The sequence below is a fragment of the Bombus affinis genome, chromosome 9, assembly GCF_024516045.1.
Source record: "Bombus affinis isolate iyBomAffi1 chromosome 9, iyBomAffi1.2, whole genome shotgun sequence".
NCBI lineage: Eukaryota > Metazoa > Arthropoda > Insecta > Hymenoptera > Apidae > Bombus > Bombus affinis.
The window spans coordinates 9,455,550-9,470,949 of record NC_066352.1 but is presented as its reverse complement, the minus strand read 5'-3'; the positions used below and the strand labels follow the sequence as shown (position 1 = coordinate 9,470,949).

The 15,400-nt window shown below is 27.9% G+C and overlaps 4 protein-coding genes and 1 long non-coding RNA gene across 10 annotated transcripts; 4 read left to right on the top strand and 1 right to left on the bottom strand.

The window, feature by feature from the left end:
• The first annotated feature begins 127 nt into the window (after positions 1-127).
• Positions 128-2,823, top strand: LOC126920553 (homeobox protein 2-like). 2 transcript variants are annotated; one of them, XR_007711997.1, is made up of 4 exons: positions 128-557; positions 629-1,450; positions 1,518-1,577; positions 1,656-2,823. XR_007711997.1 is itself a non-coding variant. In XM_050731130.1 (3 exons), the coding sequence occupies exons 1-3, from the start codon at positions 1,375-1,377 to the stop codon at positions 2,420-2,422; spliced, it is 903 nt and encodes a 300-aa protein (XP_050587087.1). In that variant the 5' UTR covers positions 951-1,374; the 3' UTR covers positions 2,423-2,823. The 2 variants fall into 2 exon arrangements, 1 of the variants encoding a protein (XP_050587087.1); XM_050731130.1 differs by lacking the exon at positions 128-557 and having other exon boundaries at positions 951-1,450.
• A 131-nt stretch (positions 2,824-2,954) lies between these two features.
• On the top strand, positions 2,955-5,988 carry LOC126920551 (E3 ubiquitin-protein ligase MARCHF8-like). 3 transcript variants are annotated; one of them, XM_050731128.1, is made up of 7 exons: positions 2,962-3,378; positions 3,819-3,850; positions 3,929-4,229; positions 4,505-4,596; positions 4,751-4,931; positions 5,069-5,334; positions 5,404-5,988. In XM_050731128.1, exons 3-7 carry the CDS (start codon positions 4,113-4,115, stop codon positions 5,663-5,665), a joined length of 918 nt encoding a protein of 305 aa, XP_050587085.1. In that variant the 5' UTR covers positions 2,962-3,378; positions 3,819-3,850; positions 3,929-4,112; the 3' UTR covers positions 5,666-5,988. The 3 variants fall into 3 exon arrangements, with proteins under 3 accessions (XP_050587086.1, XP_050587085.1, XP_050587084.1); XM_050731129.1 differs by lacking the exon at positions 3,819-3,850 and having other exon boundaries at positions 2,955-3,037; XM_050731127.1 differs by lacking the exon at positions 3,819-3,850.
• Positions 5,989-6,622: 634 nt separating this feature from the next.
• On the top strand, positions 6,623-12,043 carry LOC126920548 (ATP-dependent RNA helicase WM6). Of its 3 annotated transcripts, none has more exons than XM_050731117.1 (11): positions 6,623-6,758; positions 7,617-7,845; positions 8,269-8,489; positions 8,703-8,886; positions 8,968-9,086; positions 10,670-10,801; positions 10,909-11,055; positions 11,162-11,299; positions 11,373-11,490; positions 11,562-11,623; positions 11,725-12,043. In XM_050731117.1, exons 2-10 carry the CDS (start codon positions 7,644-7,646, stop codon positions 11,573-11,575), a joined length of 1,275 nt encoding a protein of 424 aa, XP_050587074.1. In that variant the 5' UTR covers positions 6,623-6,758; positions 7,617-7,643; the 3' UTR covers positions 11,576-11,623; positions 11,725-12,043. The 3 variants fall into 3 exon arrangements, with proteins under 3 accessions (XP_050587074.1, XP_050587075.1, XP_050587076.1); XM_050731118.1 differs by having other exon boundaries at positions 11,708-12,043; XM_050731119.1 differs by having other exon boundaries at positions 11,692-12,043.
• A 149-nt stretch (positions 12,044-12,192) lies between these two features.
• On the bottom strand, positions 12,193-13,373 carry LOC126920557 (U6 snRNA-associated Sm-like protein LSm4). The gene is made up of 5 exons (XM_050731136.1): positions 13,163-13,373; positions 13,042-13,083; positions 12,850-12,948; positions 12,578-12,755; positions 12,193-12,502 (listed from the first exon to the last, which is right to left on the bottom strand). Exons 1-5 carry the CDS (start codon positions 13,163-13,165, stop codon positions 12,405-12,407), a joined length of 420 nt encoding a protein of 139 aa, XP_050587093.1. The 5' UTR covers positions 13,166-13,373; the 3' UTR covers positions 12,193-12,404.
• A 108-nt stretch (positions 13,374-13,481) lies between these two features.
• On the top strand, positions 13,482-14,914 carry LOC126920559 (uncharacterized). The gene is made up of 4 exons (XR_007711998.1): positions 13,482-13,636; positions 13,727-13,755; positions 13,987-14,269; positions 14,714-14,914. It is a non-coding gene; the product is annotated as an uncharacterized LOC126920559 (long non-coding RNA).
• Positions 14,915-15,400: the final 486 nt, after the last annotated feature.

The window sequence follows — 15,400 nt, the reverse complement described above, 5'->3', positions numbered from 1 at the left end:
TTATAAATCCAACTAGAAAATAGAATCTAAATAGACAATTGATTTATTTACTAAATAATGTAATGAGTACTAAATTTTGGGATTATTTAGATATTTTTATATATTATGTGCATAATGTATAATAATAACGTTTACCATATATATTTTAAACGATACAACTTTATTTAAAATTTGTGTTTGCTTTGATTTTAACATATTCGTTCATTTGTTTTGTATGTTCGATTATCTCGTAACTTGTAACACTCGATTAAAAATTGGCTTATCGATAGAAAAAGATATCGATAACCTATCGAAGGACTTTTTGAGTTGTGTCTTGTGTCGGTTGTATCCACGATCGTTGTGTCTGTCTACTGGAATTTTGTGAACTAGAACATAAAATAAAAGAAAAAAATTAACAAAATGTCAGTCCCAATTGATTATATTGATTTAACAACTGATCTACCAGATCAACCTTCAAAATTACGAAATAAGGGTGAAATATATGTTAATTTAACAATAACAAAGTCACGAAAGCGTGGTTCTAAAAAACAAGTTGCACAACTTGAAGATTCTATCATGTACGTATGTATTGTCACATCATACTTCCTTAATTTTAATCGAATTTATTTGAAGGTAAACATTTTTTTAGAGAAATAACAGATAATAATAGATGTAAAGATGTACAAACAATGGAAATAATAGATCTAGATAATATCAATAGCCCAAAAGAAACTGGAATATGTTATGTTAATGATTCTAGAGAAGAAAAGTTAGTTGTATTGACCTGTCCAATATGTTATGAACAGTTGTCTTCTAAAATGAAACCTATGTCTACTCCTTGTGGACATATATTTTGTACAAAATGTATAACTCTAGCTCTACGAGTACCTAAAGCTAAGAAGTGTCCAACATGTCAAAGAATTATTAAATTACAATCTTGTACCCGTTTATATTTTTAAACATATAGATTTTGGTTCTTATATTTATGTACTTTTTATATTAGTACTATCGTAAATATGTAATTTGCTCTAAGTTGTGAGTATTTTAAAGTGTATTTAATGATATTTCTGTAGTTATATAAACTTTAATACTTAATCTCTAATTATGTATAGGATATGCTGTTATTTTTGTATGTACTCATTATAATAATTTAAGACTTAATACACTTTTAATTTCTGAGAAAAGAAATTAAAACATTTGATGAAATCTAAAAGTGTATCTATTTTAATCCAACTTGATTTAAAGGTCATTCACTGTTTACATTTTGTTGTCACCTTGAAATATCTCCAATATATTTAACATAACACTATTTTATATCCTTTGTATATCTGGTTTTATGAAATTTATTGACATGATTTGATATATTCTCTCGATTAGTATAATTAAAATTTCAAAATGTTTAAAACAAAGAAAGTACAAAAAGAAAATCATATGCCACATTTCGTTGGAGGCACTGTAATTGGAATGGCTGGTAAATATTATTTTAAACTATAATATGGTTATATTCTTTGTATTCAACTTATATATTTATTTCATAGCTGGTCTATTAGCTGGAAGATTATTTTCAAATACATCAATTAAAAAAAATAAAAAATTTGGTAAGTAATTTTTAATAATTTAAATAAAATAAGAAAAGATGAAATAATTCTTAATATTTTTCATTTTTTTCTATATAGAACCTGTAATTCTTATCGACAAAAATATGAAAAAATATTCTCAGGATGATAATATTTATGATGTATATTTTAATAAAAATCATCGTAATATACGTTCTAAAAGTGCTTCTCGATACAATGAGAAAAATCTCATAGAGAAACCACTGTCACCAATTTCTTTAAATAAGTTTGATGATAAATTAAAAAATGATATTAATAATTTTAATTCAAGTTGCAAATGCAACGAAAATGAACATAAGGTCTTTCATGATAACAAAAATCATATTCCATATAATATAAGTATAGAAAATAATGAATACAATGCACTTACTGATATTTTTCTAGAAAACACTAAGGAAGAAACAAAGAACAATAATTATTATAAATTAGAAAATACTAAACAAGAATCTTCACATACTGTCCATTCAGAAAATAATGTAAGTGTTAAAGATGAAAATTGCTTGAAAGCAATAAATGTTGAAAAAGAAGCGTCAAAAACTGCAAAAATTTATGAAAGTATGCAGTTAACAGACATATTTAACAGTTTATCTATTAATTTCTGTGAAAACAATACTATTTATAAGAATCTCCCAAATATAACAAATTCTGGGAGTGGTTCAAATATTTCATCAAGTTACACTGATAATGCCAGTAATATGGCTACATATGATACTACATATTCCGAAAATGCAGAACAAAGTAACATTTTTAATTTTTCTTCTATTGAAGACTTTTATGAAATTGACATAATCTCGTCTACAAAACAGGATAATTTCAATGATATCTAAAAGTTTTTAAATAATGTATGTAATAACTTTAAGTAATGTTATGTAATAACTAGAGTGCAGATTTTTATGGGTTTATAAAAAATTTAATAGTACAAAATTACAAAACATGATCATAATATGAAAAATATATAAACTATCCAAAGTACAATGTTTTCTATAATGCTTGGTAGATAAAACAATTAGCCACAGAGGTCCTTTAATGTAAAATATCAAGTTAAGCCATATTAATTCTTTAAAATTCTTTAAAAATCCGCAATCTAGTAATAACTATTAAAGTTAAGGTTTTAAACTAATAACAATATTGTTATTTAGTTTGAATATTTTCTTTTTTACTACATGTATATTGACAAAAAAAATATGTTGTATAATGAGAGAATAAATAAATGATTTAATACAATTAATGCATGCATATTTTATATTTTTCGTATCTGTTTTTTACATATTCCAAATTTGAATCGAGGTCGTTCATTGGTGTAATAATATTCAATGTCATTTCCAAACAACGGATTGGTTGATCTTATACATACGCCACGCCTACGCTCTACGTTATGGCGGCGTCTCAGAGAAATAAGATACACAGTCTGTTGTGAAGAAAGAACTATGCTTTGTAATAAAGTTAGTATTCGTGGTATTTTTGAAAATTGATGCAGTTCATCGCACGCGCTCAAAACGTGATAAACTATAAGAAAACATCGAAATAATTTCAACATTAAACTGTGCAAGTTAATTAATTTACTGCAGTGAATATAAGTTTCCTATAGTGTGTCATTGACTCGAGACGAAATGTCAAAATCGACTTGGTTTCGTGCTATGTAAAAATTTCATCAAGACAATTACGAAAAATTTAATTTATTAAACGTCACTCAATCGTTTAAAATCAAGCTTGTTTGAATAACATATTTATTATCCAATTACCAAATTTAGTGCTAGTGTGATTTCCACGGAAATGAAAAGATGTATGTGACGCCAATGCTTTGTTTTCTTTTTGTCGAATAGTTTTCGTTCCAAGTGTTACGTTTACGTAGTGATTTTGATAAAATGTAACCACTGTAGCATTTTTCGCCACTGTCAGTGTCTTTTTTGTATATGTGTCGCTTTCTCTCTTTATATAAATATTACAAATTTGCATAAGAAACGAATTAAAATTTATCGTTTTACTTGTTCGAATTGTTAAATTTGTATTTTTCTGTCTCTGTTTTTATTAAGTAATCTTAATGATAAATATACTTGACATTTTACTTTAACAATTTTTGCATTATTTTGAGTGGATACAATTGATATCAGAGTAGATACTTATGCTATCTACATATTTTTGATGTATTTATTATTTGATAATTTCTGTATAAATTATATTTTTAAAGAATCAAGTGTAATACATAATTATATCGTCTTCCAGATATAAATTAATCATTAATATCAAAGTCTTAAGTAAATATTTTTATGTAAATAACCGTTACAAATACTTCAGTTTTATATAACATCTTTTAAAGTATGCTATAATTTCAGGTTTTTAAGTACATATTCAAGTTAAATGTTAAACATCATGGCACAAAAAGTCTTTTGTATGTAATTAACTATTAATTTGCGCTTAAACATGATACCAATGGAAAATAATTATCAAACACTCGTTAAGATGTGTTTGTTTAATGTTGTTTATCACTGATCACATCTTTGCTGAGGTCAGAGAGTGATGCCGGTTCATCAGATCAATGTTAATCCGCCTGACCGGCAACCACCTCTGTCGCTTGGTCCTTCCAATAACAATAGCCCTGCTGGTGGTGAAGGCTTACCAGAATGGACACCAAGGGTAACCTCTCATATATATCTTTCTTTTTTTATCCACACATCTTTCATAAAACATTTATTTCCTATTTTAATACTTTTTACTTTAAGACAATTACTCTGTGAATATTAATGATCAAATAAATTCTTTTAGTTTTATATCTGCATCATAAAAAATATTAATGAATAAATAAATTATTTTAGTTTCATATATGAATCACAATAAAGTATTTTATAATATATAAAATATAAATTTACTTTACCTATTGATTTATGTTTAATGGAATATTTATTTTTTAGGAATCAACATATGCAACAGTAGTTACAATCATACCAGATCATTGTCATTCATCTGTAAGCACATTGTCCTCAAACAATCATGATATTTGCAGGTAAATATAAAATTCTCTTATAAATTATCTTCAAACAACTCTTTTTTACCTTTTTACAAAAAGTTATGTATTATAGCATTGCTAAAATAATTGTTTACGAACAATATTTATTATACAATAATGTATGCAAATTTTATATTCTTTTTTATTACAGAATATGTCATTGTGAAGGTGAAGAAGGTGCTCCTCTTTTAGCACCTTGTTATTGCAGTGGCAGTTTACGTTATGTACATCAAGCTTGCCTTCAACAATGGATAAAAGCTTCTGACACACGTGCTTGTGAATTATGTAAATTCACATTTATTATGCATGCTAAAACAAAACCATTTTGTGAGGTATCATTTCTTTGTATTTGTTCTGTATATATGAAGAAATTTTCATTCAGATTTTTAAAGACTAAACCGATAATTTGCTGATTCTTAATTTAGTAAGTTTGGGAAAATTATACATGATATTAATCAATGATTTTTAGTGGGAAAAACTTGAAATGTCTGCCCTAGAAGTTCGTAAATTATGGTGTGCGGTTGCTTTTCACGCAGTAGCTGCACTTTGTGTGGCTTGGTCTTTATACGTACTCGTCGAACGTTCTGTCGAAGAAGCTCGACGTGGATATGTAGACTGGTCTTTCTGGACTAAATTAATAGTTGTTGTAATTGGTTCTACAGGCGGTTTAGTTTTTATGTACATTCAGTGCAAAGTATACATTACATTATGCAGAAAATGGCGAGCATTTAACAGGTATATAATATTAGCAATAATTATTTCTATTTAGTTGCAAATGTTACAGATATCGACTATATTTTCTAGAGTAATATTTATTCAAAATGCTCCTGAGAAAGTGGTGCTTCCTCCCTCACCTACAGACTCTTTGAGAGAAGTAACATTGCCTCTAAAAGATCCAACTGCCTCTATGCCTGAGCTCAATCATACCTTATTACCCCGTAACATAGATCCTCCATGTGCCTCGCAGATGGTGAAACCGGATCCTGCCGCGCCTGCACAAAGGCACGACGCTCAATTGAAACTGTATGTATTTGATAAATTGTCCTCATCCGAAGACAACTTGTAATACAATTGGGGGTAATACAAATGGCTGCTAATTGTGCACTAATGATTAGCAAAAAAAAATTGTAATGCAAATATAAGCATATGTCTAGAATAAAATGATAATTCTAGACCGCAGTACGATTTTGAAAATCGAAGTTTCTATTTCGAAACTGTCAAATGTCCGCCCTTATGGAGCACCTTTATCTGAAACCTAGTACTTCAGTGCTTACATTGACAATGGGATAGCTGAAAGTGTTTAACCAGCGGTTTAAACATTTTCTCCAACTGTACATAATTATTGTATCTGTGATGTTATTAAATAAAATTTACCATATTTAAACAGTACCCTTAATGTTTATAATGAAAACTTGCGTCCATTTAATAAAATTTTGATTTGGGGTAAATAAATGAATAAATAAATAATGACGTTAAGGTAGACAATGTAATACCAATATGATATAATTCCTTGTATAAGGATTTTTAAATTTAACTTTTATTTTTAATTAAACTTTTCTAAATTATTATTAAAAAGAACAATGTTGTATCAAAATAAAACATACTATTTTTAAAATAGATATTTTTATTACAAAAATGTAACAATTGATTTACATTGAAATCTTATACATTTTCTGTTTTGTCTTATAAACAATTATTTTATTTTGATTAATTTTAAGCAGTCGACGAATTTAATGAATACATTCAGTACTATATATAATTGTTTATATAAAATATTTCCTTTCATTGCTACCATTACTTATTTCTAAAAGACCGCTAATATTTTAATATGATATATGACTGCGTATATCCGGTCATTGTCATAAGAATGAAGTTATTCACAAGTTACAAGTAATCAACATCGGTATTATTATTTATAATGTTAAATATTATATTAACAATAATACGCGAACAAAATTGTAGCATAATTTTCTCACTGTGTTTATTTAATATTTATTATTTCGAATAATTTTAATACAAATATAGGTTTTATAGGATGTATGCAGCTTTGTAGTTGGCACTTCCAGTCTTCCGGAATATAATGCGAGAAATTACACGAACGCACTGACTATCGTAGTGATGAGTTACTGAGCGTCAGTTTGTTAAAACTGTGTCTGGAGGTAAGGTGAACATTTGTAATCCGTATTTAATTATTTATTAATAATCAATCCATACGTAAAATGTATCTGATTGCATTAAGAATATCCTCAAATTTAACTATTGCATAATAGTTTTATTATTGGTTATGTTCCATAGTAAAAATTAAATGACGCATAAATGTTTATCTTGTAATCTGTAACGTTGAAAGCGTGAACGAATTTGAAGGATAAATTATATAATTTTTAATTATACAGATATGTACATGTGTCTAATTTACATTTCCAAGATGAGTGTTTAAAGAAATTTTGATTTTGACTGTTTTACTTATTTTATACCGTTCGTTTTTTCCACGAGTAAGCGATGTAGCGTCACTAAAATGGCGATTACATTAAGTGTATTATTCGTATAAAAATCATTATTGTTATAGGCAAGTGTATTTTCATAGATACATTTGTTTATCATGTATTTGAAAGATTTAGTACTTATTTAAGTGATTTAATATTTATTTTTTTCTTATTCATATATTCTCATAATATTTTAGGAGATAGATTTCTAGATTATAATTAATACTTTCAATTTTTATGTTGAATTTTTTTTTCTTTTTTTTTTCTTGTCAGATAAAAATAAGGGAAGGTATCAAGGAATTAATATAAATTTACTAAGATAAGCAGAGTTTTGTGTATCTTTCGTAATTTTTGTAATTTTGGTACAAATTTCCCATAAATGCTTAAACATCTGTGGTCTAAAGAGTCATTACAAATTTGCAATCAAAATTTAATAATAAATTTCATGTATAAATATCTGTATATAGTTTTATTATATAAATATAATTTTTGTAGGTTTTAGTTCTATGTATAATATTATTTTTCAAATTTCAGCAATAATTCAGTAAATATACAAAAAAGATGGCGGATAATGATGACCTCTTGGATTACGAAGATGAAGAACAGACTGAACAATTAGTTGATGGAAGTAGGGATACACCTGCTAAAAAAGAAGTGAAGGGCACATATGTATCTATTCACAGTAGTGGATTTAGGGATTTTCTTCTTAAACCAGAAATATTACGTGCAATTATTGATTGTGGTTTTGAACATCCATCTGAAGGTAATAATATTACAAAGTATAACATACCAGTATTAAATCTTATATATAGTACTGTTTGCAATGACAGTTGTCATTACATTCCCACGAACTGTCATTGATATGTGTGCATTATATTCTCATTAATTATTATCTCATTCGTATTCTTTTCCTTCCTTTATCTCAATGTTTGGGACATGTACATATCTTGATAAATTCATCTGTGTCCAGATAAATTACAGATTGTATATGTTCTTGCAGGCAGTGCTGGGTTAAAACTAATATATTAAAATATGTAGATATTTAATATAATCAAGTGATGAAAATCTGATAGGGACAACAGACTATACATGAATGATTTGTCTATATTAACTGATTACTTGTCTCCTATAAATTATTATATCTTTTATGTTAAATGGAGATTTTTCATGTAAGTCTTATTTACAGTACAACATGAATGCATTCCCCAAGCAGTGCTTGGTATGGATATATTATGTCAAGCAAAATCTGGCATGGGAAAAACAGCTGTATTTGTGCTAGCTACATTACAGCAATTAGAATTAACAGAGAACCAGGTCTATGTCCTTGTCATGTGTCATACGCGAGAACTTGCCTTCCAAATTAGCAAAGAATATGAACGATTTAGCAAATATATGCCTCACGTGAAGGTAAGCATAACTTATGTCAAGTATATTTAATTATAGTTTATAAGGAATCTTCACGTGATGAAATATAATTATCATATTAAATAATGGTGACACTCTTTAACACCACTACCTACCACTGACGAAGATTCTTATATTTATTATATAACTTGGCTTTATAAAAGAAATATGTTTGTGAATAATGATTCATATTATGTAATGTATTTACATTACTAGGTCGGTGTATTTTTTGGTGGTTTACCAATTCAAAAAGATGAAGAAGTCCTAAAGAACGTATGTCCTCATATTGTTGTTGGTACACCAGGTCGTATCCTTGCTCTTGTTCGAAATAAAAAGTTAAATCTGAAACACTTGAAGCACTTTATACTCGATGAATGTGATAAAATGCTCGAGCTATTAGGTATTTATAAATACAGTTCTTTTTTTTATGTATGACTATAATCCTGTTGAATATAAATTATATACCTATATTTATTTTCAGACATGCGCAGGGACGTACAGGAAATATTTAGAAGCACTCCACACGGCAAACAAGTCATGATGTTCAGCGCTACATTGTCCAAGGAGATACGTCCTGTCTGCAAAAAGTTCATGCAAGATGTAATTAAAAAATCTTCCTCTTCACTTCGATCTTCGATTGCTCCTACTTCGTTGGCCCTGTATTCATACCCAGGACAAAGCTCAAACCATACTATAAATATCGTTGACGGCGCACCCACGGGTTAGGCTAGTTAGACAACACTTTGAAGGAGTGACACAGAATTCAATAACGAAAAGCCCCTCGATGTCTCCGGTTGAAAGTCAAGTTCTACAACTTAAACGTAACAAGTTGCTGCTCCAAAGTTTTCCTCCATTTACCGGATGACGAGATATCTACTCATAAAAGGAACGATATCTTCGTTTAAAATCGTTTCTTGAGTTGATCAAGATGACGTTGACGATGTTTTAAAGCAATTTTATTTAGTTCCTATCTTCGATGTTCAAATTCTTTAAATTGTCTGCTGCATATTGAAATTGCCAAAGTTAAAATGATCTGTATAATGTTACACGAATATTAGGAAACGTCATATATCTGTCGGGATGGGTTGGGTGGAAAAAGTTTCTGCAATTTCTATGGGCAGATGATTCAATCAGGTGTAAGGGAGGGGTAGTTTTTAAATGGCATAGAGCAGCATTGAAAGCAGTTTTCGATTGGGTGGGGGGCTAAGAAGATCTCAAGAAAACCTGAAGACAGAAGAGCGCAAGAAAGAAGATGCAAGAGGATGAATGGGAAACTGGGGTTAGCTAGGATGATGATACTGCTGCAATTACGTGGCATATATCTAGAATTTGTTATTCGCGTTCGTCTTATCTGTAATCGAAACAACGTATTTTGATATTTTGCAAAAAAAGCTAATGGAAATCAATAATCAATTAATAGGAGTGAAAATGGAAGTGTTCATACATAGTTTGATCGTGTTCACTTCTACGTGAAAGCAAAATATAAATCAGTTTGTGTATCACGAATCATAAGCTATTTAAGTCGCGATGTAAAAAAGTATGTATCCCAGAGGCCGTTAAATTTTGTGATAATGAGCATACCAACAATAATCGAGGCCAATTCTGGGCATATTCCGAATATACTAGAATTTGGGAGAAGAGATTTGGCATCGAGTGGTCAGCGGATGTGTGACAGAACATTCATGGGTGCGCCTTCTTAGTTCTGTTGAGGTGACTGCTGAGTTTTCGTTGTTGGCACTGCCCAGAGATGGAAGTCGTCGGACCGTATGTAACCAGCATGACTAATCCGATCGACAAATAAGCGCAAAAAACTGAGAATTTAAGCAGAAAGTTCTCGAGAAATCATCTAATACATTTTATTTATAGTTACTTAATATAAAATTGCCATTATCAAGGAAGCGGGAGAAATTGGGACATTCATAAAAAAAATACTCTACATTTTCACATCATTTACGTCACTTGTTAAATTTTCATTTGTAGTTGTTCATTTTATATCTCAAATTTGTTTTCAATGATTTTTTGTTTATATTTCTCTAATACTCGATTTCATTCGTAAATTTCGTTACATTTTCAACTTAATGTGTTACATCTAGAAAAATATTATATTGAATCTAGAAATTATCAAAGGTATGGTTATCTATAGGGTAAAATAGATAATCTTGTAAAAAACGTTCTCTGCGCAGCCCATGGAAGTCTATGTGGATGATGAAGCGAAACTCACGTTGCACGGTCTACAACAACATTATGTGAAACTTAAAGAGAATGAAAAGAACAAGAAGCTATTTGAATTACTTGATGTACTTGAATTTAATCAGGTTTGTCCGCAAACATCGATTAAGTGATATTGTTATTATTTACTTTAAGATTTTCGTTATGCATTAAGCTACTGTAATATTCGTTTCTATTTTACATCATTCTATAGGTCGTTATCTTTGTAAAATCTGTACAAAGGTGTATGGCTTTGGCACAACTTCTAACAGAACAAAATTTTCCTGCGATTGGTATACACAGGGGTATGACTCAGGAAGAACGGCTATCAAGGTACCAACAATTTAAAGATTTCCAAAAGGTAAATGTTGTCTAATGTAGGCCTATCTAATATATATTTCATGTAATATAGATGTGTAATATTTCATTTATTTCGAAATCATTGCAAACAAATACTATTATTTTAGCGAATTTTGGTAGCTACAAATTTATTTGGACGTGGTATGGATATTGAGCGTGTAAACATAGTGTTTAATTACGATATGCCAGAAGATTCGGACACATATCTACATCGAGTAGCCAGAGCTGGTCGTTTCGGTACCAAGGTTAATAATATTCGCACGATATATTATAATGTAATAATACTAACATTCACTTTAATACTCTTAATACTTACAGGGTCTTGCTATTACATTAGTCAGTGATGAAAGTGATGCTAAGATACTGAACGATGTTCAAGAACGGTTTGATGTTAATATTACAGAGTTACCAGATGAGATAGATCTAGCTTCATACAGTAAGTTTACTTTAGTATAAAATTTGAATGCGTAGTTCAAAAATTTTAAATTAATTTCGATTTTGCTTCAGTTGAAGGACGATAAATATAACATCATTCCCCAAAATAAATTTGAGACTAATTATAATTAAAAGTAAGTACTAAAGTAAAGTACTTAAAAATAAAGTAAGTACTAATTATAATTCCTCAATTTTGTTATAGATTATCTTTTTATCAGTGTATCTTTTGTTACAGGCACATGAAAATTTAAATGCTATACCGTACACTTGTCATTATGTATCCACGTTAAGTATAACATATATTTTGTATCGATTTACAATTTTCTTTTCATTGATCTGATAAACCTTATGAACAAGTGACATAATCAAACTAATTATAGTCAGCAATGATTCTTCTAATGAACCACAATAAATCACGTGATTGTACAATACTATTTTAACTTTCATTCTACGTTCAGTAAATAAGAATTGCGTGTATAAATAGAACTAAGAGAGTACATTTTGTGTCCTCTTTAATACCTTATGTAAATGAAATAAATATTTCTCTTTTTTTATATATGTAGTACGTTTAATATTATCCTAATTAAATTCATAGATATCCTCAGAGGTGGCCTCTTTAATACCTTATGTCAACGAAATTAATATTTCTCTTTTTTATATATATAGTACATTTAATATTATCCTAATTTAATTATTAGTTAAATATAATTAAACTGTAGAAATGTATTTTTTGCTGTACTTTGTTAATAGATTTTTGTTACAAAAATTGCTGTGTATTCAATTTGTATGCTTATACATATTAATAAAAATTACTTACATAATAAAAGTGATAATTTTACATTTTGTACGAATGTTTTTGAGAAAAAGAATAGGAAATTGAAGATTTGCTAGGTAAACTAAAATGATAACATAATTTCATTTGGTTCTTGCTTTATTTTGAGATTTGTTTCCTCCTTGATTACCTCCACCACGACCAAGAGCAGCAGGGCCTCTACCACCACGACCAAAAGTTCCTATAAAAAAATATTTACGTACGTATATACTATTTAATATATGTATATTTACATATATATTATGTATGATTATACCTCTTCCACTACCACGACCTCGTTGACTTTGTCCTCTTCCTTTCATTTCTCCACGTCCCCTCGATTTCATTTGTACATCTTCTTTTACCATATCTATGACTTCATCAGGAATTCGTAAATACTTAATTGTACTACCTCGAATATAGCATTCAGGCATTCTCCAAAATTTATCGCCATCCTAAATAATATATGTTACATTATATATAATAAACTTTTATACAAATAATTTATGAAATATTTCATTAATTCGAAAAAATATATCGTTATTGTACCCTGGATGTACATATAACCTCTCTGAGATTAATATTCATCCAGCTATCACAACTAACTAAATGTCCATTATACGTTTCTCCATTCTTAAGTTCGACTAGCTGTAAAATATATTATTAAATTATTTAATTGAAAGCATTAATATTGCTAGATTATATGAAATATAACTTTATAAATATATATTTGAAACTAACCATAGGATGGTTTTGAGCAGTTCTTAATAACGACAAAGGTAACTGAAAAATACAAATATGAAGTAAATAAAGATAATAAACTATGAAAATTCAATTTTCATTTAATTATTTTTAAATTTACCATTTTTTATCACTTTGATGTGTATTTAAATATCGCACGATCAGCATCAAAACAAACCGCTCGAAATGTTTAGTTATATTATAGTCAGGATAACCAACTAAAATGTAGTTATAGTATAGTCCAGACAGTCAAATTTTTCATATAATTATATTTCTTGTAAAAAAATCAATAAGCTTACTTTTATAAAAAATACATTCAATAATTAATTTTCAAATATAAGGTAACGAAAACTATCTAATAACATAAATAAAGTTTGATTACTGCAGCTAACATTATTGGCTGCTGGCTAGTGACATTCGAGTAGCACTGCTCGTCTCGTTGGGCAAACTATAAATAATATTTTTTACTACAATATACATATACTTATAATTTTTATATTTTATTTGTTACAAAAGAATGTTTTGTAATTACATCGTATCAAGAGTACCTACATTAATCAAATTTTTATTCGTCAATGCCTTATATCATCGAAAAGTAACTGCAAATATTTATTAACTGTTAATAAGTATTAAATTCATACAACATAATTTGAATTATATGAAAATAAAAATTAATTTTTTTCAGCTTAATACAAGATATCCTTTAATGAGAATGTAAGTATACATAACTTAGGTGATAAATGACAGATGTTGGTAAAAGAAGATGTAAAACCAGTTAATTTTGTTTCAATAAGAATTCAAAATATGGGAGGAAATGTTCATTATGTGGCTGATTAGAATTTTCAAGAATTAATTAAAAGTTTTAATATTAAGAGATTTGTATGGTTCTAATCAGTTCATTATACATGAGAGCTACAAAATAAAAAGAGGTATTTTTTATCTTAGAGAAAAGACTTACAAGAGATGGCTAAGAAATTGATTCAAAAATAAATTGAGCATAGAAAGTAAAGCATTAAAAAGACCAGAGGATCAAGGGAATGAATGCATGGAAACTGGAGATATAAAATATAAGAAAAATCCTTAAACATTCCAAATATAACAAATTCATCTACCAAAGATACTTAACAAATTACTTTTAATAACAAATATTGAAGGAAATGTACAACAAGAATTAAATTTAAAATAAGGAGATGTTTTGTTTTTATCTTGTGGAGAAAAGATTCGCATGGTAAATACATATTAATTTATTATGTTTTCAACATTCATTAATTTAAATATATATATATTAATATTAAACGATTATATATATTAACATCAAATTTAAATTACAGTAGATATTATTGGGAAAATTACATCTTGAATTTACAAATTTCTTATAAAGTAAAAATCAAAAAGTTCATACAAGGAATGTATTATTATGGATCACCGAATTTCCTTTATTTTTGTTCAATACTGATAAACGTTAATCATTAGAAACCATGCATCATCTATTCATACAACCTCATCCAGATGATATGCAATATTTTATAAAGAATTCACTTTCTTAAATCGACTATCCACTACCCACTGTCTTACCAAGAAAGCATTCTTGTTAATTAATTAACGAACTTAGTACTTATATATACCTATGTACTTATTTTAATAAGTGAATTTCTTATTTGTTCCTTTATAGGTTAGAGAATTACATTATGATTTGGTTATGAATGGTTTTGAGACTGCAGGAGGACCAATATGAATTCACAAATCAAAATTACAAATAGAAATATCTTAAATGCTAAATATAGATGAATTATTTGAATATGAATTATTTATTATATAGATGAAATATTTAGAATCTGTTATTCCACTTCATGGTGGAATTGCTATCTGTATTTTATTTTTAATTCAAATATCAGCAATATCGAATAACATTGAATTATAGTAAAAAGATATTAAGAAACTTCTCAAGATTGAATTGTTTAATATGTTTAATCCACAATACCAAAACTATAAAAAACGATGAAGCAAGATTTAATATCAAGAGTACTTTTGAGGAAATAAAAAGATTTTGTCATATACAGACAATAGACAAATAAAACCTTTCGTATCTTTTACTATATCATAAAATTAATTGTAAAAGGCTAGCTTGTTATGTTATCTTTAAAAAATTCTTTTCAACATTTTGTGTACATTTTATACAATATGTCTGATATTTTTATGTACTTTATAATAATCATCGTACTACATGAAAAAGCTGTTTATATAATATAATATAATATAATATAATGTGACCATGAAAAGTATTCATATATTACTTTATAACATCAATTTTGTACAAAAATATTTAGAAACAATTTTATTTTAAGTAGAATAAAATTCA